The sequence below is a fragment of the Gopherus flavomarginatus genome, chromosome 4 (genome assembly GCF_025201925.1).
Source record: "Gopherus flavomarginatus isolate rGopFla2 chromosome 4, rGopFla2.mat.asm, whole genome shotgun sequence".
NCBI lineage: Eukaryota > Metazoa > Chordata > Testudines > Testudinidae > Gopherus > Gopherus flavomarginatus.
Window position 1 is genome coordinate 174308613 of NC_066620.1, and position 26725 is coordinate 174335337.

Below are 26725 nucleotides of genomic sequence, written 5' to 3' on the forward strand. Positions count from 1 at the left end.
GGGTGCGGGAGGATAATTGGAGGGGCAGTCAGTAGGCTAAGAATGGGCTGCTGGACAACCAGACTGTGCTGTTACCTGGCAGGTACTGCAAGCTCAGTGCCCAGCTGAGCAGAAGCTTTGATTTCCACTAGCTCAGCCTGCACTATTGAGTTCCCACTCACTCACCAGACTAAAACTCCAGCCTCTTCCAAGAAAGTAGAAGGCAAGAGGAGTCCTGCAGCCTTGATGTATGGAGAGAAAGGAAAGGGAAGAATCCCTGGCTCCCCACTTACTATCCCTCAGTTTTTCTTAGACTGCAAAAGAGAGAGAGAGAGATGACTGCCTGCTATTGCGGGCTCTCTGGGAGTCAGATAATAGATTTCTCTCTTCTTTTGACTGGGAGTTGGATAGAAAGGAACCCCCAGACTAGTTTAACGCTGTGTTAATTTACAGCTCTTCTGCTCACCAGCTCAGCCTTGAAAAATGGATTCTCAACAGCTCTCCACCCTCAGTCTAGGCCCTTTTCCCCAACCACAGTTAAATTGCAATAGCTAGAACGAGTGCCCGAGGTGAGACATGGGTATAGGATGGACTTTAATGGGGTGAGTGAGGCAGGGATTTAAGGCACGTGGAGGTCAGAAAATAGTTTGTGCAAGAAAGAAGAGGAGTGAATGAGGGAGGGAGGAAAATAATGAAATATAATAACTTCTATTCTTTAAAAACTGTACGTAGATTCTTCCAGTATACCTGGTCATATGAGAATCCATAGGTGAAAGAAAAGAACATAAATTCTCTAGAAGTTGGCCATGCTTAATACTATGTGTTAGTATTTGCAAGGAGTCTTTAGGATACTACAGCAATAGTATCCACAAAAATGTTGGTGTTCCAAATGTCTGGCTATATTATCACAGTGGTATTATACACAGAAACATCATGAGAGATTCCAAGTTATCATCAATTTTAAAACTACTGCTTATATTTATTTTTTTATTATTTATAACATTGATGGGCTTTTCTATTTGTACAGGTTGTCTGGATTTCAGCTGCCATCATCTATTGTGAGCACAGGATCTATCCTCACACTTTGTTTCACCACAGACTTTGCTGTGAGTGCTCAAGGTTTCAAGGCTATCTACGAAGGTAAGATCTGCCTCTTTTTATCCTCGAAAGTTACTTGGAGAGTTATTGTAGGGCCTCATTTTGAAATGGGTTTGTTTTTAACTGTTGGTTGTACCTCAGGGTCCCCTGTTGATACCTTGAATCCAAAACTACAAATACACTGTGACTTTTCTGTATTCCAGCATGTCATTCATAGACGTAGTCTTTATTTTTAAATTGTGCATACAATCAATGGTGAAACTGAGTGCTTGAATCCATACCGGTTTGAGATGATGGTTCCAAAAATGGGTCCTGAATTATATATATTTTAAAAATTAGATTTTTTTTTGTCTTCAACAATTACTTCTGAAAACTTTTTTTTTAAACATTGGATGTGGAATATTAAAAAAAAGGTCTAGATGCTAATTTGATCTTGAGAACTAGTATGAGAATCTTTGCTTATGGATAAAATGCTCACATTTAGAAATTGAATGGCTTTGATATTAGAAAAAAATGAGACAAATAACAAAGGAGTCAATGTGAAAGATGATAAACAAGTCTGAGAATTCTGCATTTGTAGACAAGGTAGGGCCAAGAACTTTATGTCTGCCATTATCTACTATGTACTTAAGTTTTAGGCTCTTAAAGCAGGAGTAGTGGTATTGATGTAATAGCTTTGACTCTTACATGAAGGCTAATACTACTCTTTTGATTTCTACATTTTGAGGCTGTTATCAGATTCAGTGGTATACAGTAAATCACTTATAATACTGAGCTGAATTATTAATTTTTAATTTAAATACTTCTACATAGTTAAAGTTGTGACAAGCTTGGTTTTGGACCCCTTTCTCTCAATACACTTTTGCAAATATGAAACCAGTCTTCCTGCAATTTAACAAGTTTAGACTTCTGACAGAGGAATTTATTTCAGAAACATTTGGGACAATAAGTTATTTATCAGCTACTACAGTATGAAAAGTCTGATTTTCACCTTTGCTGTGTGTGAAACATATCTCAGAAATGGCTTGGCCTTAGGAATTTGGCCTTGGTCTATTCTTTCTAAATGTGGTGGGATAATTTTAGTTATTCACAATGGTAGTTGTTGTTTTTCAAATGTTGTTTTTCAAATCCTGTTGATTTAGGTTTATAAGTTATTTAGACACTTCTGAAAATTTTACGTAATTCTTATTCAAAAGTTTGATAACCCTGGAGCATTTATTCTGTGCTTTTATGGTGGACTTCATTATATTATCTATTGACTAGTAATATTTCACTCTCTCTCCTAGGCTAGTACATACCTTTCCCATATTAATTAGACACCTTGTGACATTAAATCTGGGTGGGATTTTCAGAAGTGTTGTCTAAGGTTTTGTTGCTGTGACAGTGCACTATCTGAGCAATAGCTTGAAGTCTTCAGTTTTGTTTATATAGGAATCACATGTCCAGCTGTCATTACTCTATTGATAGCTGGGGGATACTAGAATGAATTTAATTTGGTGTTTGTGTCCTGGGAGCTGAATTAGAGGTCTAGTCTACACTAAATTTCTTTTAGCTAAAATTAATCCCTTGTGCAGTTTTATTGGTAGCTTGGGGGCACTAGTGTAAATAAGGTACTAACAATCATCAGCACTTTAATCACCATTTTACCTGAGCTATCTCTAAACTGGATTAGATGATCCAGCCCCACCTTTCTACACTAGCATTCCCCTCACGGATCTCACTATGATTAATACTGGTACAGCTTTACTAGTAAGACATTTTAGAGGGAAAAAGACTAGACACATCCTTATGGCCCATGTAGACACATCCTTATGGCCCATGTCAGGAGCTTTTCTAGGAGAGTCAAATAAAATCTCAAAAATAGAAGCTATGCCATGGTTGCCTCAGCTGCAAGTAGATCTTTGGCCACGTCCAGACTAGGTATTAAAATCGATTTTAGATACGCAACTTCAGCTACGGGAATAACGTAGCTGAAGTCGAATTTCTAAAATCGAGGTACTCACCCGTCTGGACGGCACGGCATCGATGTCCGCGGCTTTCCGTGTCGATTCCAGAACTCCGTTCGGGTTGATGGAGTTCCGGAATCGATGTAAGCGCGCTCGGGGATCGATACATCGCGTCCAGACTAGACGCGATATATCGATCCCCGAGCAATCGATTTTAACCCGCCGATGCCGCGGATTAGTCTGGACGTGCGCAATGAATACCTGCCCTTCCAGCAGCTGCATATGAGAGTCTATCCCATCCTTGCATGAAAACTATGCCCTTTGTTTATCCAGTTGAAACATAGTAGACTATCAAAGGAACTTCTCTTGATTGTCTGCAAGCAAAAGATACACAGAGCGCTAGGCTGTAATATAATGACACTACTTGCTGGCCTATTTTCTTATAAAACCCCGGTTGGAAGGGATGTAAATAACACTGACATAGATGGTGCTGCTCCCTGGTTAAACACAATTGTAGTCTTTTAAATTTATTACTGTAAAAAATGGGACTCTTCATGAGGTCTACACTACTGTTAAGTCAGGGGTGGGCAGACGTTTTGGGCCAAGGGCCACATCTGGGTGGGGGAATTGTACGCAGGGCTGGGACAGGGGTTGGGGTGTGGGAGGAGGTGTGAAGTGCAGGAAGATGCTCAGGGCAAGGGATTGGGGCAGAGAAGGGGTGCAGAGTATATGAGGGGGCTCAGCGAAGGTTGGGGTGCAGGGTACAGCAGGGGGATATGGGCAAGGGGTTGGGGCATAGGAGGGGTGTGGGGTATACGAGGGGGCTCAGGGCAGGGGGTTGGGGTGCAGGAGGGGTGTGAGGTGGGGCAGGAGGCTAGGGTGCAGAGGGCTGCAGGGTGTAGCAGGGGACTCAGGGCAGGGGGCTGGGGTGAACGGGTTCAGGGTGAAGCAGGGGGCTCAGGGCAGGGGGTTGGGTTGCAGGAGGGGTTCAGGGTGTATGAGGGAGCTCAGGGCAGGGAGTTGGGTGCAGGAGGGGTGCAAGGTGCAGGCAGGGGGTTCAGGGTAGGGAGTTGGGGGTGGGGTGCAGGTGGGGTTCGGGCTCTGGCCCGACGCTGTTTACCTAAAGCAGCTCTGAGGTGGCAGTGGTGTGCACTGGGGTTAGGGCAGGCTCCCTGCTTGCCCTGGCCCCACACCGTGCCATTCCACAAAGTGCTGTGGCCCCTGTGGGGAGGGGCGAAAGGGCTTCTCGAGCGCTGCCCTTGCCGTGTCTCCAGGTACCTCCCCTGAAGCTCCCATTGGCCGCGGTTCCCCTTTCCCGGCCAATGGGAGCTGCAGGGGTTGGTGTCTGGAGGCAAGGGCAATGCACGGAGCCCTCTGCTCCCCTGCCTAGGCCCGCAGGGAAGTGGTGCCGGCCGCTTTTGAGACTGGGGCTGTGCGCCACAGGGTCAATCCCGTGGGCCAGATCCAAAGCCCTGAGGGGCCAGATCCTACCTGCGGGCCGTAATTAGCCCACTCCTGGCTTAAGTCAATCTAATTTATGTCACTCAGGGGTGTGAAAAATCTCCCCCTCCCTCTCTCCCAAGCAATGCATGTTTCATGCTGTCTACACTGGCGTTACGTCAGCAGAAGAGTGCCGCCTGCTGACATAGCTTCCACTTTTCGCTGAGGTGGAGTAATTCTGCCAATGGGAGAGTGCTCTCCTGTTAGCATAGCGCATCTTCACCAGATGCACCACAGCAGCACAGCATGGGTGCAGCTGCACTGATGTAGCGCTGTAGTGTAGATGTGCCCTCAGACAAAGTGATGATTGCCACTCTCCAGTGTAAAAAGGTGCAAAGTGTATGTCACAGGAAACCTATGTAGCAATAGCTAGGGAGAAGATTTATCAACAATTACGAGTTTTGTGGATTTCCCTGGGAGGTCTGAAAGTTCCTAACTCAGCCTAGACAGATTGATATGCTTGGCATTTTGGCTCCTGAGAGTGGCAACAGGGGCTTCTTCCCAGCATATTTAGGGTACTCCCTTATACATCACACATTGGGAGTAAATTCTTCCTTATTAACTGAATATTGGTCAATCAGGAACAACATTCAAAGGGAGAAATTCATCAACTGAGAATAGACGTGTCCTGAATAATACTAAGGTAACAAACAAGTTTTCAAAGAACTTTGGAGCCAGAAGAAAATGGGCTTTTCATCACCCTATTCACGGGCATGCCAGAGGAGTTATTCCAAATTAATGCTGTTGACCTCTCCCTTGTTTCATGGCTGCAGATGAAGAGGAAGGTTCTGAAGAATTCAAATATCAGGAGCAGTGAAGTAGAAGGGCAGAAGAATTTATTTTCATGAACTTTCCACATTCTGGGATGTTGCACAATGTGCAACTGCAAAGCTAGCACTTTCATTTGAATAAGAAATTTAATCTGAATTAGCCGCTAAGTGTTACACTCATACAATTAAAAAATCAAATCCGTTTACTATAGATTGATTAAGCTATAGTTCCTTAAATAATAAAACTATCTTTAAAGTAAGCTTTTAAAATATTTATCATGTGGAAGAGCTAGCATATTTTGGTAACACTGGTTCAGATCTCATGTCAGTTTTGCATTACTGTAGCTCAGTTCAACAAGATTCTCTGCTACGCTGGTTTCCACTTTGCACAACAGAGAGGATGCTGTCAGGGAGCAGGTTGTTGCTTCTTAATTCTGTGTCTGGGTGCTGCCATACCTGTGCCAGATGGCAGTGGTCACCATGGGATCATCCATGAGGTAAGAGTAGCTGAGTGCAGCCTACTCCAGCCATGACTCCTTCTCACCTCTCTCCTCCTCTGCATCCTTCACACTTCTGAGCAAGGGAAGGGGACACACGAGCCATCTATACTTACCCTATGCCAATTGAGAACTTTGCACACTGAATCCTCAGGAGGAAAGAAAATGCCAGTTTCCGTCCCATCCTGGGCAGTGTTTGTAGTCCAAGTTTTCATATTCATATTTATGTGATTTGCCTGCTGCCACCTAGACTCCTCAGGAACATGAAATGTTGCATCTCATGAGTCTATCTTACTGAGCAAAATTTGTACTTAAAATAAATCTGACTTTCCTGCAGTAAGCTAGCAAAAGTCATCTAGGACTGTGAATAAAGAGATCTGAGTGGTCGTGTAGCCAGAATTCAGTTGTTGTTTTCAGCTAAGAATGAAACTTGCTTCAGCTCAACAGATTGCAAGGTTCCATAGTTATTTAAAACTAGATTATTTGACACCAGAATTCTTTTTCTATATATTTTTGAATATCAGTAACTATGGTAATCTTTCAAGATCTTTCATTGAGCACTTGAGCAGTCTAATCTGTTGCAGACTGTATTGTGGACTAGTTGTTATTAGCCAGAATTATTGTAGAAGTAGAAGAAGTTCACACCAGATGAATGGGTATATATGTGCAAAAGTCTGTGAAATTTCAGAAATAGTAATTTGCAGAATTTCTTTGTAAATTATTTAAGCAAAACTATAAAAATATGAATTATACATATGTCAGCTGGCATTTTACCATTTACACTACTGGAGCTTAAGGTGATAGATTGAATCCAAGAACTTACCTCAAATCTAGGAAATAGAATTTTCATCGGGAAAGTTTCTGTCCAGCATTATTCCTATTGATTGTTATTTTACAGAGAGAGAGTTTGCAGTGTTCTGTAATACATAGGGTACTGGACTGGGAATCAAGTGACCTGAGTTATATTCCCAGCCCTGCTAGTGAATTACTGAGTGACTTTCAATAAGTCATTTAACCTCTTTTACTTTCTTTCATTAAAGTGAGGACAACAATTCTTACACACATTTTGCAAAGCAGTTTGAGAACTACGAGTGGAAGCACAAAAATGCTATTCTTATTATAAATGTTTTTATTTTTCATAATATCATTTTATTATAAAATATTATTCAAAAGGAAAAAAAGTAGAAACACGTTAACACTTCCCCATACATAGAGTACAACTACAGAAAGTTGAAAAGAATTTAATGGTGTTCACACTTGAAATGATACCAGAACAATATACAGATTAATATTTAATTCTGTAATGCTTTCTGTAGCGGGATAGTCTAATAACCAACTGTCCTAGTAGTTAGGCAGTGGCCTTACAGTTTCTGCCAGTCTAGTAGTCCTTGAGGAGGACTCAGCCAAGTTGTATGTGGTGGACCTCAATCCCTCTTGAATACTTAATGCTGGGAGTTCTGCTGCTACAGAGGAGCAGGGAGGCAAGGTAAAAGATCTGGGCCCCACTCTCTCCACAGGGTTCCATCCCAGGGCCCTTATGAGGTTTTTCAAAGTATCCAGACCAGTTATCAATCTTCCCCTAGGTCACTTCCTACCAGACTGGAGCTCCAATATTTGGGGTATGGTCACTGGTTTAGAAGACAACTTAACAGTCCATCTGGAATGTCTACACTGCAATAGAAAACCTGTGGCACTGACTCTCAGAGCCCAAGTGAGCTGACCCAGGCCAGCCATGGCCATGCTACTAGTCTTTTATTGCAGTGTAGACATACTCTTAATGTCCTGTTCAAAGCAGTCTCTGTTGAGGCTTTCAGGTCCCCAAGGAGAAAATCAAGATCCCCACTGCTAGAGGAGCCTTAATAAGATGTACACACTACTATCACAGCTCCTAGTATCAGCCTTGCTTCCTGGTGCATCCTGCAACTCCTTCCCCACTTTTCCTGGCCTACCAGTGTCCTTTTAAACTATTTCTCCACCACGAGCATGGCCTGTACCTGTTCAGGGGTAGGGCCTCTCTAGACCTGTATTGCTCTATTCCCTAAGGTCCTGGTTCAGTATGAGGTCTGTAAACCTCATTACACTTTCCAGTGACATGGCACACCATCAGTCTACTAATCTGAGAATTCCCTGACATACATTTGTTCAGAATACCCAATGTATGTTCAGTACACAAAATGCATCAAGAAAGAAAAAAAAAATTTCAAGTTCTCTGTTCCTTATCATTTTTAAGATGAAATGATCATGTTACTTTATCTTACATTATGCTACACTGTTTTCTGCCACTAAGTACACCAGAAGCTTAAAATGAGCTAGAGATTTTTAACCTACCTCAGTTGAAATTCCAAATGTATTTTGTCATATAGAAATGGTAAAGGCTTATAAAACAAAACAAACAAACAAAAAAGCACAACAAAAAGCCAGGAATACTCAACTGGGCATGTGCTCGTATCTCCTCTTGACCGCCACCTTGCCACAGTGTATCTTCTTTGACATCATGAGAGCTTGTGCAAACCCTGTCCCTCTCTCCACTCCCCTGAGGGCACCATTGTTTTGAGCTCTCACAGTTTTCTGCTCATGTGAAGCATTAACATTTTATAAAAGAGGTCACCTTATTTCCTCATATGTACTTTTCCTGGAGCTTCTTCAAAATAAACAAACAAATAAATCCTTTCAGCATCAACAGCAGTAGACGGTGGTCCATTTTCAAGGTAATGTCTTTGAAGAATTATCTATCTTCACCTGTTACTCCCACTTTCCTACTGCTTAGTCCCTATATTTCATTTTTTTCTTTTTTTCTTTTTCTTTTTTTTCCTATGGTCTCACTAGGGACTGTGCAGGGCCAGGAATGTTCCTTTTTCCTTAAATTTACTCAGTGGTTTGCATTTGCAGTGGAAAAAACGATTCGTTTTTCTTTGGAGATCGTATGGGGTTGGTTTGTTTGTTTGTCTGTTTGTTTGGTTTTTTGACTTCACGTTACCCACTGAAAGGAGACCAGAAGCTTGAATGCAAATGTGACTGTCGTGGTTTGCCACTGCATTCATTAGTAGGCCTACTAGGTCTGCAAGTTGTAAGCCTAACTACTGGAAAGAAAATAACTGATGTGCTTGTCATGGGACTAAGCAGATCGAGTTGTGTATACTCAAAACATTGAACTGAGTTTAACTGTTTAGTGTTGTACAGAGACAAGGTCATGTTAGCATCTTTGACTTACTGGACCCATTTATTTCCTCAAGATTAACAGAATAGATGGACTTTACCTTTGACCACTCTTTCCTGTGGACACCCTTTCCAAGTGGCACCTGCACTTCTCTTAAGAGTAGAACCCCACAGTTCATGCTATTGTTGACTGGATCACCTGGTGGTAGCACCCATGTTTAGCAAGCATATTGCCTCCAGCTGACTGGATTTAGCCTCTGTTAAGGAATCTTCTCTGGGAGCTCTGACCCAAAATTAAATTCAGTACAGAAAAGAGCTTGTCCAAAACAGAGTATGATGTATTTGTCCATAGGAATATCACAAGCAGAAAGAACAGGATTAAAATAACAAAAGCTTAAACACATACTGTCTTATCTAAATGTAGCCTTTTTGTCAGTTTAAGCAGGTTCCATTTAAACCCAGGCTCCCCTATGCCACTGCTGCCTCCCAGAGTGTCTGTCTACCCTGTCAATCTCTCTCCCTCTCTCTCTCTCTCTGTGCCCTTAAGTCACAGGTAGTCTTTCTATCCATTCCAAAGTCTCTTTGCTCAGAGTTCCCATCCAAAGATCTCCAGGACTTTTGAGCATGGCAACTGAACTTGACCAGAATGTGTTATGCATTTCTTTAGAGGGTGTCAGAGGTAATATTTCCACATTACACTTCTGGTATTGTCCATATGAGCATCAAACAACTGATTTCAATCATTGCAGTATTTGTCCCTTATTACCTTTTAGCCAGCAATACCTTAACCACCAAGCCCACAGATGTATATGCATATACAGTCATAAAAATTAAGACAGATAATTCCCTATTCTTCAGTGAGTCTCCAGTGGACAGTATAATGTGTCTCTAGTCTTCCCCTTTCAAAGGGGAAACTGCCTTTTTTAGATTTCTTCTTACGCGTGAGTAGAATCAAAATCAATACCAACACTGTAGTAAAAAAAGTACAGGTATTTTTAATAAATATTGTCTGGAGCTGCATACCTTAGCTTAGACTTTGTCATTGATTGTTAGTGTATTTGACAATAGCATCTAGTGGCAATGGACCACTTCAGTTGCTCTTCTGTTTCATTAAATATTTGTCTCATGTACTATTCTGATAGACTGTTTGATGTTCTTTTCAAACTGGGTTCTTCATTAAATCTTTAAAACATGAATATATTTTTGAGTTTACTTTTTAATGAATGTAAAGCTTGAAATAAGATCCTTTTAGGCTCAACTTTATAGATGTATTACTTTTTGGTACAGAAATAATTGCTTTCTTGAAATGAGTTTGGATACAATTGTTCCTTGTTAACAAACTTTATTAATATTCAAAGTTACAGAACAGCCCTCATGTAAAAAAATTGTTTGTCCTCTCTTATTTTTTTTTAAACAAGTCATGCTCCTGTCTATTTAGAATGAAATGGGAAAAAAAATCATAATCATGAAGTGAAAAACAGAAGTGGTGGTTTGGTGGCCACAGTATAATGTCGTGTGTTAGCAGGCAAGATGTCAAGATTTGAGGTTAGGAGAACTGTGGCAGTGATGTTTCTTTGTTCTACAGTTTCTTGTATCTGTTAGCTAATCTGGTGCAGTAATGCTTTAGACTCCAAGAGAGACTCCAGCCCTGACACCCAGAGCAATGTTTTTTGGAATGAAACTTGTACAGAATAGTGGACGACTTAGTAAAATAAAATTGAAGGCTTCATGAAAGTACAGATGCCCTGTGACCCTTCCTTCCCCTCCGGCCCCTCGCATTCTTCGTCTTTGTTTTCTAAATTTTATGAACAGGTTTGTTGGAAAGACCTCAGTTTACAGGGAACTCAGTTTGGAGATCAGAGCAAGAAACAATCATTGTGTGGATTTGAGATGGAGAAGATGAAAAACAAAAATGCATGTAGAAATTTTTTTAACTTGTACAGCTCCTATAATGACTGGAATTATGAATTTTTTTCAGTTATGATTAAAATATGCAACAGTGCCCAATCAAAACTGACTCAGACATCCCACAGCTATTCCATGGAAAATTTGCCTGTCCTGAAATATCAGTACAAAATAAACTGATGTTCAGTCTAGTGCCTGATTGCGGGAGGGGAAGCCTTCCAGTGTTACCTGAAGATTATCAAACTAGGGTTTAAGGACTGGGTGGGGCAGTTCAGGAAAACAAATTCCAAAGACAGGACCTTCTTGATAAAGTTCTCTATCCCCAGTCCAGGAAAACAGCAATAGTCTCACAGAACTCATCAGTTCTGAGGGAGCATACAAAAGTACAATTCTTCTCCCTAAATCAGAAAAATATAAAATACAATGTGGAGAATTTAAAGAAAAATCTGCTGCCTTTCAATAAGATAAATATTTTCCTGTGAGCAGCTATCTGACTGGCCTACTGGAATGGACAAGTCTTCTGATGTTATTGTTTGGTACTTTAGTTTTGAAATAGTCAAATGATTTTTACTTTCCAGCTCTCTTTTATTTGATCTCAACCCTGATGCAAAGGCTGTTACTGTAACTTGAGTATTATGGATTTACAAAAGTAAAATATGTTTGTAGTCCCAATCCCTAGTGTGATGGAGACCCTTAATTCTTTCCCCATCAAGAACTTAGTGACCCCCCTTTTCTCCAAGAGCCAATGGGACCTTAATGCTCAGTGATTCTACCTGGTGGCTGGGTAATAACAAGCCCTATGACTTCTATGATTTTCTAGTTCACAGGTACAATAAATAAAGAACCGACACAAGCAATATTTTGTTCACAGATAGGAAAGGAGTAAATTAAAAGATGAGGAAGGCAACAGGCAAAGAAACCAAAGGTTAATAAATCCATAAGGCTCCAAGCAATCCCACAATAACTAAAACCCCACAAACTAAATACATGTAATGAGAAATCATATATCCAAATCTCCCCACAGGCCTGATCTGGATGGCGTTATTCATTTCTGTGAGGCCGATAGCTCGCCTTTTCAGCTAGCTGCAGTCCCTGGCAGCCTCAACTCCTCTATCCCCTAGATACCAATGCAAGAGAGGCCTACTGGGCTCATCTGTGCAGCAGATTTTGGAGCTCTGTCTTGCCTCTGTGGGTGTGGGGATTGCAAGTTGCTCTCAGGCCCTTTCAGAGGGAGGGACAAAATAACTGTTCCTCTTCTGCAGGAGAGGGTGACACTCAGGCTGCTTCTCTTCCAGCCCTCACCCCTTGAAGTCAGCTCTCTCACTGAAAACACTGTCCTTCCAGCCTCAGCTGAGTCAGCTCACATGGTTCAGATATGTGCAAACTCAACAGGCCTGTAATTGATTATCCCAGCATGTCAGGAGCCTGGTCCAGCCAGCATGGGCTGTGTGTATCCCTCTAACACAGCTGTCGCAGGCAGTCGCAGTTACAGTTGCAGTCTCTGCCTCTGTGCTGCTCTCTCTAGGAGCTGCTCCCAGAAGCCCCCACACTTGCAAGAGGTACATGTTCAGTTAACCTCTTAATTTCACTCTGCTGTTTTGCAGTATCCCAGCCCTAGTGCCATTTGAATGATCAGTCCAACTATCATAGTCAAGAAGGAAATTTTTTCCATACTATTTTTTAATCTGATATCATCCCTTCTCTTCTTTTCTTTGTATCCCTATATGGCTGGGTCCATTTCCTCCTGCCTCTGTTCAAGTCTACAAAGAACTCAGAGACATTTATGCTGGTAAAACACCTGATGCAGTTTATTTACAATGTTGCTTCCCGCAACCCTTATATGCTATTCAGCCCTACTCCTATGGCAGCAGTTCTCAAACTTCATTGCACCACAATCTCTTTTTAACAACAATTACTACGTGACCCCAAGGTGGGAAACTGAAGCCTGAGCTTGCCTGAGCTCCACTTCCCCAGGTGGAGGGCCAAAGCAGAAGCCCAAGGAATTCAACCCCGGGCAGGGGACCTGTAACCCATTTCCCAGGGCTGAAGCTAAAGCTGAAGCCTGAGCTACACCTCTTGGGTCCAAAGTCCCCTGGTGGTGGGGCTCGGGCTTCGGCATTGGCCCCGGGCCCCAGCAAGTCTTGGCAGCTCCAATAAAACAGAGTCGTAACCCACTTTGGGGTCCCGACCCACAGTTTGAGAAATGCTGTCCTTATGGTCTTAGGGAGCCCTGAGCTCCTGAGGCAAGCAGGGAAGAGCAGTCTCTCTTTCTGTTTCTCTGTTTGCTTCCCCGCTCTTTCTTCCTTCCTGTATATCCACTGCCTAATGGCTTAATTAGCCTTCCAGCTCTCCTCCATTTAGGCACAGCTCTTCTTAACAAGGTCTGTTCTGCAGTGTTTAACTAGAGCTGGAGTGACCAGAGTGCTGGCTCAACTTTTGTTGTCCAGCACTCTGTCACACTCAAGCAAACTAAGGCAACGATTTCTAGTTCTTATTTCCCAGTAGTCCTGTTGATCTCAGGGCTTGTTTACACGTAAAACGCTGCAGTGGCACAGCTGAGCTGCCACAGCAATTTAAGTACAGACACCTCCTATGCCAGTGGGAAGGATTCTCACATTTGTGTAGGTAATTCAGCTCCCCAAGAGGTGGTACCTAGATCCACTGAAGAATTCTTTCTTTGACCTAGCGCTATCTACATTTTTTTTTTAAACCTGGTACTTGAGAACTTGTAGCCACACTAGGAATGTGCACCTTGAGAGGACTATTTCTCACTCTGACCATATAGTGTATACATAGCTCCCATCAATACATTTAAGGATCTCAAAGCTTTTTGCAAAACAGTAAGCCTCACGACAACCTCTGACTGAACAGAGATGACATTCTTGGTGGTTCGAGTTCACAGGAAATTCAGTTTTTTTTTAATTAATTCCTCCTGGGTTCGGATCCATGGAGTTTCACTGAAGTTTCACTTTGAATGAAACAGAAAAACAGTCATCCAAAAAAAATTTAAGATTTGCATGATTTCCATCCCAAATCATGACAGGGTAGAGGTTAAAGAAAGCTCTTCAATGCTGTTCTGTGGTCTGGTCAACTCTAATGCTCTAGTAGGCCTCTTATATAAAGCTTTCCTTTTCTGTTTTCTGGTATGTGGAGATTTGAGAAACCAGTTCTTTGCCAGTGTCATAAGTGGATGGCTCTTTCCAAGCTCCTCAATAGCAATTGACTGACTTGATTCCCCACCTGCCATCAGTCAATAACTGGAAAGTTAAACACAACTCGTTTTTCCCAGATTCCTTCAGGAAAGTTTGCTGCAAATCTCACCCGCACAGAATGCACCACTTTAACCAGAAATTCCAAGGTGAAATAAGGCCTATGTTTATCTCAGTGAGTGTTCTAACCAACCTTAGTTCAAAGTCTGGTATTGAAACCTGAGACCAGGTAACTTTCACCTTGTTTCACATTTCATAAGGAAAGCTTCTCATTGCTCTGCTTGGCAGGTAGGAGACAGAGAAATTATTATTGTTCACAATTTTGAAATGAAACTCAGAGAGGGTAAGTGTCTTCTCCATGGCCAAACACAGTGGGTCGGTGATAGAACCTGATTCCTAGTTCTCTCCCCCATTGTTAGTGTCTTCTGCTCTGAAAACTCAGCAATATCTTTTCAACCTTAACAAAATAACCATTGCATTTTGTTAGGAAATTTCTCTGAATTAAATCAAAAGTTTTTGCCCAACATTGGCTTTTATTATGAAAACCCCAAATAACACTCAGAACCATATTCTCAAATAGCTTGTTACTTCAGTGGGATAGGGGACTCAGCATGCTTTTTCGGTGGAGTAGTTGTATCCATGACTAAAGTTCTGTGCACTTAGCAGGCAGTTGGGTAGAGCTTTCTCTTCATTCAGGTGCTACTAGCTGCAGTACTTAACATACCCCCTTTAGTCCATCGATCAGCCAATCTTTCATGCATATATCTAACCTATCATATATATTCACACATTGTGCTTTTCATCTTTAATAATGAACTATTAAAAATATGCATCAAAACAGGAATGACTAAATGACTGAATCTTTGAGCTATTTTTGTTTTATCAATTTAAAAGGACTTAAGTCAAAAGAGTAAGAAGCCGCTTTAGCTATTACTGTACAACTAATACATAATTAGAAGCTAGTTATTTTACCCGTTACTAGTTGCTAGTTGTGGATGCATTGATGTTGAAACACTTAGTATGGATACTATATTTTATAATCTCCTAATCCTCAAACTGTGTGCATTAGTCTTCCAAGTAATCATATAATCATTCTGGGCCAGGATGTGATCCTCTTATCTGCATGAGTGAGCAGTTATTCTCCTTATTCCCATTAACTTCATTGGGCCTACATGTGTAAGTAAATATTCCCTAATGAGTATTCACAGTCTGGCCTAATATATTTCTTCTCATCCTTTATCCTCACCCCCGCCACACACACACCCCTTCCCTTTCATGTAGTTAGTCTCTTCCTGTTGTCCTCATCCTAAGGCCAAATCTTGGAAACATTTACTACACTCATTACACTACTCTGCACTATAGGCCTGATCCAAAGTCAACTGCAGGCAAAGGAAAGATTGGCTTCCCTGGGTTTTGGATTCAACTCTGTTTTTGATAGTGAGCATATACAGATACATGCCTTATATGCAGATACACACCTTCATCTACATTATAAAATCCCTGGGACAGGGACTGAATCTTTATCTGCTTTGAGAGCCCATGAGCACTTGTGCATTACACAAATAGAAAATTGAAGTCCATAGTGGTTCTTCACAGAAACATAGCATCCCAAGATGATACAAGTTCATAATTACATACTATTTTAATTATTAATCATACAAAAAAGTTTTGAAATCACTAAATCCATATATTGTTTCACTCTCTCAAAGGAAAATTAAAAAAAAATTTATTATATGTCCTGTTTAATGCCATATAACTTCTCACCTATACTTGTTAAATTGTGTGGAAGTGATTGTGAAGCTCAGGCTGTTGTGCAGAAAATGTCTGCTGTGGCCTGACAATGGGGTAGCTTGTAAAAGGTTGGAGATCTTGGCTCTATTCCTAGTTCATTCAGCTGACAATTGAGAGGGGCCAGGGAAAGAAATTCAGCCAAGTAGATGGGTGCTTTCTATAGAAAACTGATCAAAGTTAGGCAACAGTTCATGTAATGATTCTCTTATTTACTGCCTCTGAATCTTCCCACCTGATTCAGGAGGATATGAAACTGGAATTATGGTGAACACGGCTACCCCTCTGATACAAAAAGAGCATCTCTTTTTAACTGAGAAACATGGGCACCTTATAGAAAAATCCTAAACAATTATTAGGCATGAAATCAATAGTTGTCTATAATAATACTCCTTGTAATAACCAGGAATTTCATAGATATCCTCTTGCTACGATTTTTAACTATGTTAGAGAAGGGATATAATTTCCTTATTACATCCAAAAGGATTGTTCCATATAAGGATGATAGAAGTGAGTCATGTGTTCTTGCAGACCTAGAGAACTTTCAACCAAACATGCTTTTTTAATATATAAAACAATTAATTACACAATACATAAGTGAAATTTTGTGTGTATCAAAACAGAATTCATACTTCCAAATCTCTGTACCTTCCATAGGTATGAGGAACATATGATCATAAAAGGGGAGAGATGATGAACTGAACAAAAACATGTGCAGCCAGCTACACAAGAAATAAATATGGACTCTGCGCTCTGTGGTGATAATTAAATGTGGGTAGTCTTCACTGTAGTTCTTCATGAAATACCATGATGATTATGTATGCTTAAAAAGTACAGCAAAAAGTACTGTGAACTAGAGTACTATAAAGTAAGGGCTTGATTATGCCACTTAAAGCACAACTGTGCCATGGAGGCAGTGCCATGTCACACAACAACAGTGAAAGCTGAGGGGAAAAAATGAGCTTTCTGCTGAGCAGGCGTGTGTCCAAGCTTCATCATCCTTTAAGTGGTGCAGCCCACTCATCCTGTTGCACCAGTGCCAGCCCACGGCACAGGCTCGAAGGGGAGAGTTTGGCTATAGCCAAGTGACCTCCAGGCTCTTGTAGGTTGGCACATGCATCTGTGGGCATATAGAGCAGATTTTGTGAGCGTAAGGACTGTGATTATAAATGGACTAAGGAGGCTCCTTTTGTCCTACTTCTGCTCACCTCTGATTCAACCTAGCCATAACCCCCCCCCCCCCGGCATTATTATAGGAATCACTTTTTTTTGTTTTGTTTAGGTTACAGCTATTTTGTTCTTCCCTTTGTTCTCTTAGTGTACTTCTTTCTTTTAACAACGTTTCACTTGAAATAATGAAGTACTAAAGAGCTCAGTTTGGGAAAGAAAAAGGTGGTGGGTGAATGGACAGCTGCTGCGTGTAGGATGTTCAGATTATCTTCAGTGCTGTCATTTCAGCTTTGCTGTAGGAGTGTAGCAAATGGCATTAATGCAGTAAAACAATACAGAGCAAATTTCAGTTCTGGCCTTACATTGGCAAAAAGAATGTCTTACCATCATTGTCATATTTTATTTTTCAATCTCTAAGACATTCACACTTGCCCAATTCCTACCCACACGCCATCATTGCTGATGCACACAACAAAGACTGCTCTAAAAACGACTTATTTACTGAAATGAGCCTTTTCAGGCAAGAGACGGAATATGAGAACTCAAATATATCACAGCTCTGACAACATGATTACTAAGACCCTATGCCTGGTCTCTATAGTAAAAGAAAATAAATCTCTTTTAAATTAGCCAAGTTCATTACATGATTGTCAAGTTTTGAATAGTGTAGCATTTTTTTCACTTGATACATGTTTCTCAGAATAAAATGAAAATGAACCAGAAGTTATATTATATTTCTGAACTTTTGAGTACTATATGGCACGTGCTGCAAAATTAAATGTCATACTCACCTTTTCAAAGGATGAAGCAGCAATGTTTTATGCAGTACTTATAACATACTAGAGCATTTTAAAATTATTTGCCTTGTTTAACTCTTTTTGCATTTTTAGATTTTGTAAAGGTTATTTAGACAGCAGATTATAGTGTTGGAGAAGAATTTAAGTTTTACCTTAAAGAAATGTTGACGGTTGCTTCTGTATATAGTATATATGGAATCTGATTTTCATTTTAGACTTTATGTATTATGTACTTGGGGAGGAGAAGAGAGTGTCTGTCTAATAATAATAATAATCCTTAAAGAGTATAGTACTTTTTATCCATTGAACTTAATGTACTCTACAGAGGGTGGGTAGGGTATAATTAATTATTGCCACATTTTTCCACTCTTTCCGTAACGCTCAAACATATATTTTAAGGCCAAAAATATCGAAACTGACTATTGCTGGAGACACTGGTTATATAGTGTGATTGTCAAGAGACAATGGTTATCTTCAGCTTCCATTGACTTCACTTGGAATTCAAGGTGCTAAGGACATCTGAAAGTCAGGCCCTAAACGTCTCAAGCTGGGTACTGAAAAACAGACTAGCAAAATTAATGAAGACTTTCAAAAATTGTAGCCTCAGTGACTTACTTAGATTCTCTGGTTCCTGGTCCCTTGTCTATGCTGCTAGACTACTTTAGCTATGTGACAGTGAATGAGACTAGACTCTGTGAGAACAGTGATTTAATATTTTTCACATTTCAGCCTGCTGTTGGCGGTGATACCACCAAGAAACCCCATGACTGCACTAAACATCTAGCCTTCTTTGTCATTTCCCAAATTTGGACCTCTCCACTGGTAACAAATGGAGCAGATATTTCTGAATAAAGTCTCTGTGATCATAGGGAGGCATGATAGAGCCACCTTAAAAGGTGTTGCAGCATATGTGTGGGGCCCACCTCTTGTCCTGATCTCCAATTTTGCAGCCAAAATAAAGGTGATAGGCTTTCTTAACCATAGTGATTATACTGTGCTTTTGTGATGCAAAAGTCACTTCACCACAAACATAGCAGAAGTTATCTGCACTGTTCACACAAGTAGGAGGCATCTCTGCTCACTTTGGCTAAACAGAAATGTGTCCCTTTGCAAAATCAAACACTGACAAATAAGAGAGCACGACACTGTATGATTTCTAGAGCTGATATAGGGCAATTTGTTCAGCAGAGTGATGTAAGCTTCGTTATGATTGCATCATCCATGACTTCTAGGAATAACATGATGCAATTCATATCATGTATGATGCAATACCAGCTTCAGATTGCATCATTCATTGTTTTGCCTAAAAAGCAAATACTGTCCAAACCTAGTCATAGATTTATTCATAGATCCAGTCAAAGATGTATTTTAGTCATTTCTGGTTTAAATTGAGATCCCTTCCCTTTATAACTCACTTATCCTCCGCCATTCCCCAAGTCAAGGGTCGTATATACTGACCCAATAGCATATCTTGAAAACTAGAGCCAATCAACAATTTTAAGCATCATTTTCGTTCTCAGTGACCCAGAATTAGTAAAGTTGGACTACATTTATTTCAGAAGCATTTTGGCTGTAGAGCAGTGTTCTTAGTCTGATGTAATTCAGGAATCAGGCAGTGTTGTGGAGTTGTACTAATGAAAAGCTACTGTATGTGAGAGGAGACTCAGGCTCAGAATCTTCACTTACTAAGTAGTGCTTATTAACACTGCTTTTGTGTTGCTAAACTGCTGCCACATTGCACCTTAGAGACGACTGTTTTTCAGTGATAAATGAAGTGATTACTTTAGTCCATAAACTGCTTGATGATCCTTTTGAATCAAAGGTAGTAAATAAAAGTAAAATGTTATCTCTGTGAATACACAGTACTTTAACTGTTCACAATCTTTTCTAAAAGTTACATATAGAAGAAGTTTTATTTTAATTACATTTTTATCAGAAAGTTATTTAGACCAATGGATCACCAGATAGTAATATACGGCATATAGATACACCAACTAATAATACACAGAATATGGATATTACGTTGCTCATGACAATAAGAATATGAATACTATACATCTGAAAGCTATATTTGAATGTTGATTAATTCATTCAATGTGTTTCATTTGTTAGATCATAAATAAAAGAGAAGTTAACCCTGTAGGATTGTATCTAATTGAAGAGAATATGATAAAAGTTATCAATTTAAATATATGTAAGTGCACTTGGGTGCCTAAAGCTGATGGGTTAAAATCCTAGAGCTTGGTTTACCACTGTGTACTCCAGTTTTATGCCACTGTAATTCCTCTGAAATCAATGAAGCTACATTGCCATAAACCCAGAACAACACAGAAGAGGCTGCATCACCACATTAAAAGAGAGAGAGAATGAAATTAAATTGGATAGTTATATAAAGTAAAAAGGTGGTGGGTTATGGAAAGGGAGGCAATGAGGTTGCAGTTGTTGTTAAGTAGGTATTTTGCAATCTATTTCTGTTTGATCCAGTCCATTAGGATTTGTATTCTGGTTAAGTTACTAAAGAGGTCTTGATCCTGTAAATTGTACTCTCACGAGTGACCTGTTTGAAATTACTGGGACTACTTACTTAAGAAAAAATTACTCATATGAGTAATGGCTCCAAGGTGGATCCAGAGTTTTTTTTACTGTGGTCCTGGCATTTAAGATGCATTAAAACTAGTACTATTGAGCAATTTTAGCAGGGACTGTATAAAGGAGAATAATAATTATACCATATTTGACACTACTTGAAATGATAAAAAGTATACTTACAAACACTTTAAAAACACTGATGTTTGGGCTATTAATATAAAATTACCGAGAATGGATAAGAGATGTCAGAATTTTATCAGAAATCATGGTGTGACTTCAGATAATTGAAACATTGGAATAAATAACTTTTATGAAATTGAGAGTACAATTCAAGCACATGGAAGATTTAATTTGGACTAGTTTTCAGTTATTTAGTTCAAGTTGAGAATTACTCTCTTCAACATCATGCATTGTTTGGGATTATATTCAGGGAAGAAAAATATAAAACATTTTAAATAAATCCATTGGGATTAGTAGAAAATAACATAGATAGAACACAGGAATTTATTGATAAAATTTAAAAAATGACAAAGTTCTTGCAGGGGAATTGTAAAATGGGAGTTTTACCCTTCTAGCAGACTACAAAATGCATGAATATCCATTGCTAAACAGAAAACACTTCAATAAGGAAATACTCATGGGAATATATTTTGATATACAGGGACAGACCCTCATGTTCTATAAATTGCCATTAACTCCAGTGAAGCATTTGACACCAACTGAGGATTAGTTCCATAATATCTTTTGGTTAGATGTGGCAAACTCTTGTGCTGTTAATAATAATAATAATAAAGCACATACTTAGTCCAGAGTACAGACAGAGCAGGTGGCTTAAACTCTGGAGAAAAACATGTAGAAGACCTGGGAAGAGGAATCCTCCCACTTGGTTACAGAGCTGTTCCACAGAGATGTTTCAGTTCAATTGCTACTTCTGTGGCTCCAACCTTACCCGTAGTGGGTGTAAGTCCCACTCCTCCCCACTTCGTACATGCTGCTGTATAGGCAGGCTCCAAAGAGCAGGGCATTCCCACATACTCTGGCTACCCTTTCACACTGGTTCCGCTGCTAACGGGACCTCTCTGAGAATAGAGAAAAATGCAAGATTTCTCCCTATATGCAGCAATCCAAAGGGCAAAATCCAAAGAATGCATAGCAAGCATTTTGTTGTTATTTTCAGAAGTTACAACACCCAGGCCCGAAGCAGCTATGCCCCAAAAATGGATTCTAGGTAGTTAACTAGACTAAGACAGAGAGATTCTCTGTCACTGCCTTACCAAAGAACCGGCCTCACAAAACTAACATTACACGATTTCCTCAAAGATTGTACACTTGGCATACTTAGATAAAGAACTTATAAGACTATGTATAACAGCACCATCTGGTGACTGCTGTTCCCTAACATGTTTATACATCTTTATTGCTAAACCCAATTTTTATAATTGTGTTTTAAGGCACTAGTCTTAACTGACAACTGATTCAGTGCTGATGGAGAAGTTTTAAACAAACCTGTATTTAATCTGAAATCTTGGGGTGAAAAATTGCTTTTTGTATTTTGATAACTAAATAGTCAATGGGATTTTAGGAAGCTTTCTCAAAAAAAATAAAGACAAGAAAAATCATCTTTGAACTACAGTAACTCCTCACTTAAAGTCATCTCGATTAACGTTTCCTTGTTACATTGCTGATCAATTAGGGAACATGCTCGTTTAAAGTTGCACAATGCTCCCTTCTAAGGTTGTTTAGCAACTACCTGCTTTGTCCACTGCTTGCAGGAAGAGCAGCCTGTTGCAACTAGCTGGCGGGGGCTTGGAACTAGGGTGGGCCGGCAGCCCCCCATCAGCTCCCACCTCCCCTAAGTTCTCTGTGCAGCAGCTGCCAACAGGCTAGCAATTGGAGCTGTCCCTCTCTCCACTGCCATGTGCTGCTCCTGCCCTCTGCCTTGGAGCTGCTCCCCAAGCTTCCTGCTTGCTGTGCGGGGTGGGGGGGATTTGTCAGTGTGTCCCCCTCCCTCCTGCTCTTACACCCCGCTTACCCATTCTTCTCCATGTAGAGCAGGGTGGGGACACAGAGGGAGAGAGAAACAGAGAGCCTGGGGCAGCAGCTGCTGGTCTCAACTTCCTGATCCACTTAAAAAGACAACGCACTTAAGAATGGGTCAGCTTACTTAAAGGAGCAGTGTGCATTTCTCTCTCTCCCTCACACACAAGGTGAGTGTCTGCCGCTGTCTGCTATTCTGTCTCCTCTCCCTCCTGTTTGTGCTTCCTTGTGTGAGAGGCTACATTAACAACGTGTTAACCCTTGAGGGTTCAGCTGAGTGCCAGTTCATCATTTAGCAGAGAGGTTCTCAAACTGGGTGTCAGGACTCCTCAGAGGGTCATAAGGTTATTACATGGGGGATCGCGAGCTGTCAGCCTCCACCCCAAACCCTGCTTTGCCTCTAGCATTTATAATGAAAAAAGTATTTTTAACTTATATTGGGGAGGTCTCACTCAGAGGCTTGCTGTGTGAAAGGGGTCTCCAGTACAGAAGTTGGAGAACCACTGGTTTAGCAGCAAGACATTCCCTGGGAATGTCCCACCATCTTCCACCCTCTAACTTCACCACCTCAACCAAGCTTCACAATCATCATAGCTGTGAACAGTATTAAATTGTTTGTTTAAAACGTATACTGTGCGTGTATATATATATATATAATATATAATTTTTTGTCTGGTGAAAAAAAATTTCCCTGGAACCTAACCCTTCCCCCCCCCATTTACATTAATTCTTATGGAGAAATTGGTTTTGCTTAACATCATTTTGCTTAAAGTCACATTTTTCAGGAACATAAGTGAGGAGTTACTGTAAGTACAAAGGGGCAAAGAGTTCTGTGGCACCTTATAGACTAACAAATGTATTGGAGCATGAGCTTTCGTGGTTGAATACCCACCTACGTCTGTTAGTCTATAAGCTGCCACAGAATTCTGCTGCTTTTACGGATCCAGACTAACATGGCTACCCCTCTGATACTTGTAAGTAGAAAGGGTAACTTTTTTCCCCAGAAAAAGTGTTTCCTTAACCTTAAAGTACAACTATTTAGTGCAGCTAGTGCAATGTATTAACAAGGTCAGCTAAGTTATAAAGAATTGTATGTGCCTATTTTACTTAAAGAAATGCTGTATTAAACATCATTGGGGGGAAAAAAAGAGAAAAGGAATTGGAATTTGGCTTGCTTTGAAGCCCTGAGTCCCTCTCAAGGATCTTCTCCTGTCAGCTTCTAGACATAGTCAGTGACCATCGACTTCAGCTGGAATTAAAGGTGCACAGCACCTGACAGAATCAGGTTCTAAGTGCATTATTCACCACATCTTTTAAGAATAGAAACAAGATTATATACATACAGCAAGAGAAAGAAAAGAGATGGATTGAAGTTATCAACTTTCATGTGCTGTGCTGCCTTTATCTAAAATGGCATAATTAGGAAGATTATATTGCACATACCTACAAGATGGATTATATTAAATTTAAGAACTTGATGACTCCAGGTCAGTCTGGACTTCAGTCTGGACTCCAGCCATGGCACTCAACTTGAACAGCTGTAATGAAAGTGAGTAGTGATGTTGCTGGTTCTGTAGATAAGAGGGCACTTTTTTATTGGCTGCATCAGGACTTTTGATGGCATTGACTGCAAGTTTTTTTTTGGAGAAACCAAATAAAAGGTCATACTTTATATTAAGTTTCCATTCACAAATAGTTTATAAAAGGTTAATAAATTGTTTTAATAAATGGTTAATTAGCTGTTAGAGTTCACAATGTTGATAGGTTGCTTAGAACCAGCTACAGCACTTTCTACTGATGTGCTTATAACCATGTAGAACACATACTGCTTATTTGTAACATGATCATAACATTTATTAATCAGCTTTCAACCCTTTATATAAAGCTTCTTTTCATAGCTACCTTATAAAGTGTGATCAAATAAACTTAGCTTTTAGACCAAAAGTGGAGAGTAGGAATGACAGGAATACTTACATGATAAATACATATACCTTAAAACCTGTGAGAGAGGATTCTGGGGGAGGAAGTCTTTGTTAAGATTACATCATAGGGATGTCCCTTCTCAAGGTGTTCCTCTTCTGTTGTGTGACTTCCCTACTATGGAATAACCTGCTGGACCCACAGCAAACCTTGGAGGATCCCTGTGGATCTACAAGAATACTAGCCATTCACATGAAGACCCTGTGCTTCTGCACTGAGCTAATCCACCACCCCTGTCAGTGAATGTCATACCTCCAGGTTGCAACAGCCCCCAAAACCCTCATGTTGGTTGGGTTGCGTTTCACAGAGATGATTCAGTCCCAAAGTATATTCCTATGTTTTAGTTATTAGTTCTAGGGATTAAAGTATCTACTGAAAGGGGGAAGAACAATAGCTTCACTCTAAACAGATGGTGTACTAACCTTGAAGTGCCTTTCACAAGAAAAACTGATTCATTTAAATGAAATGACATGCAAAAGGAATGTCTGGATAGCAGACTCCTTTTCATTTCATACATGGAGGAAAAACTACTTGACAAAAGAAGCCATCTTCAATATATTCTACTCCATATGAGTTATGTTGGGGATGGTGAACATATGCTCAGAAAGCAGCTTAATGGGTAGCATTATCTTGATCTTTACTTATTTGTCTGATTTTTATTACTTTAGTTGATTTCATCCTATCTTATTATCTTGGCAAAAGTTTTCAAGTGCAACTAGTGATTTTTTGTTTTGGTTGCCCACCTTAAATATATTAAAGGAGTCTGATTTTCAGAAAGGGGCTTGCTAAACACTTTTTATAGAATCTCAGTATGGTCACTCAAATCACTAGTCACCTTTGAAAATATTGACATGTAATCTTGACATTGTGTGTAACTAAAACTGTTTTGACAGTGACTTCAATCTAAAAAAAGAAGAAAAAATAAAAATCTGTGAACCTGTCACACGCTTTTCTTTTCCTTGCTCCTTCTACTGTTGTGAAGAGACACTTCATAAGCAAGAGAAAGAGAGGTAAAGATGCGTACTGTAAGTGTTTGTAAAGCTACCAGTTAAAATAAGTGTTTAAATGCATAACCACAGGTCCTGAGGATTATAAATGCTGGATTAAATTTATAAAAAGGAGTAATACAGCACTGTTGTACAGTCTTGCCACTGTGGCGTTTACTTTCCAATCACTGCCATTGTCTGTATGCTGAGGATCGCAACATTTGTCATGTTGACGTGAGCTCATGAACTGGGCCACCACCACTAATGGTAAAATTTTAAAAGATGTAAAGAGCTTTTTACCTTTTCTAATCCTTAGCTGAAACTTTAGAGCTGAGAGCAAGACCCAGAAAAGAGATTGTGTATTCTTATGCATTCGGTTAACCATCATAGAAGCTGGTGGGTGTAACAGCCACCTTTCATTCAGAATAACTGTAAAAAGCATCTGAGCTCTTTTTATGGAAGCAGATAGCTGAAACAACAGGAGGACTACCCAAAGCAAAGGTACATGGCAAGGCTTGAGTAAAAGCTGAACCATGTAGCCCAAGGGGTTTCCCTAGGACCTGATATAACAATGACAGGGCATTGATTGGTGGAGCTGTATGTATGAGAAACAGTGAGAAACACCAAAGAAGCCGAATACGCGGGACCGGGGACCTCCCGCATGCAAGCCGCTGAAGGCGGCCTGCCTGCCGTGCTTGGGGCGGCAAAATACCTAGAGCCGCCCCTAGTGTTAAGTGTGAACTTTTTGTCCTTGCCCTCTAGGTCCTTCACCAGTCCATTGGACTATGGTTTCCACCCCCGCTGCCTTCCTTAGCCTTTTGTTAGTTTGTCGCCCTCTTTCATAGATCTCATCTCAAATTAGATGATAAATTCTAGGGCAGGATCTGTTTCTTCACTTACTTTGTAAAGTGCCTTAGTATTGGGAGTTGCAACATAAAATAAAAGATCATAATAGTGTGTCTCGCTTTTAAGGGTGACCACTGTATTGCTCTACATCCATATGGAAATATCACTGGGAGTTCTGTGTGTGGACTGAAAGCAGAATATGGCCCATAAGATAGAACCAACGATTCACTCCGACTACACAGTACAAAATGGAAATAAAATATTAAATATCATAACTAGGGTTTGTTTTTAATAAAAGGGAAAAAATGGTTTTAGGACCAGATTTTGAGAGGTCCTTGAATGGCTATGTAGCAGTCGAGTGACACACAGGAAGCCCCTGCCCACAGTAGCTGTCACTGTACCACCTGGTGGCTGAGGCATATAGGGTAAATTTATACTGCAATTAAAAAAACGCAGCTGGCCTGTGTCAGCT

The 26725-nt window shown here is 40.3% G+C and overlaps 1 protein-coding gene across 3 annotated transcripts in view; it reads left to right on the forward strand.

The window, feature by feature from the left end:
• CSMD1 (CUB and Sushi multiple domains 1) overlaps nucleotides 1-26725 on the forward strand; it is a 1994958-nt gene that overhangs the window by 513255 nt on the left and 1454978 nt on the right. For all 3 annotated transcript variants that reach the window (XM_050950505.1, XM_050950506.1, XM_050950507.1), the window contains exon 3: nucleotides 1007-1119. In XM_050950505.1, the coding sequence (XP_050806462.1) occupies nucleotides 1007-1119 (113 nt within the window). The remainder of the gene's footprint in view (nucleotides 1-1006; nucleotides 1120-26725) is intronic.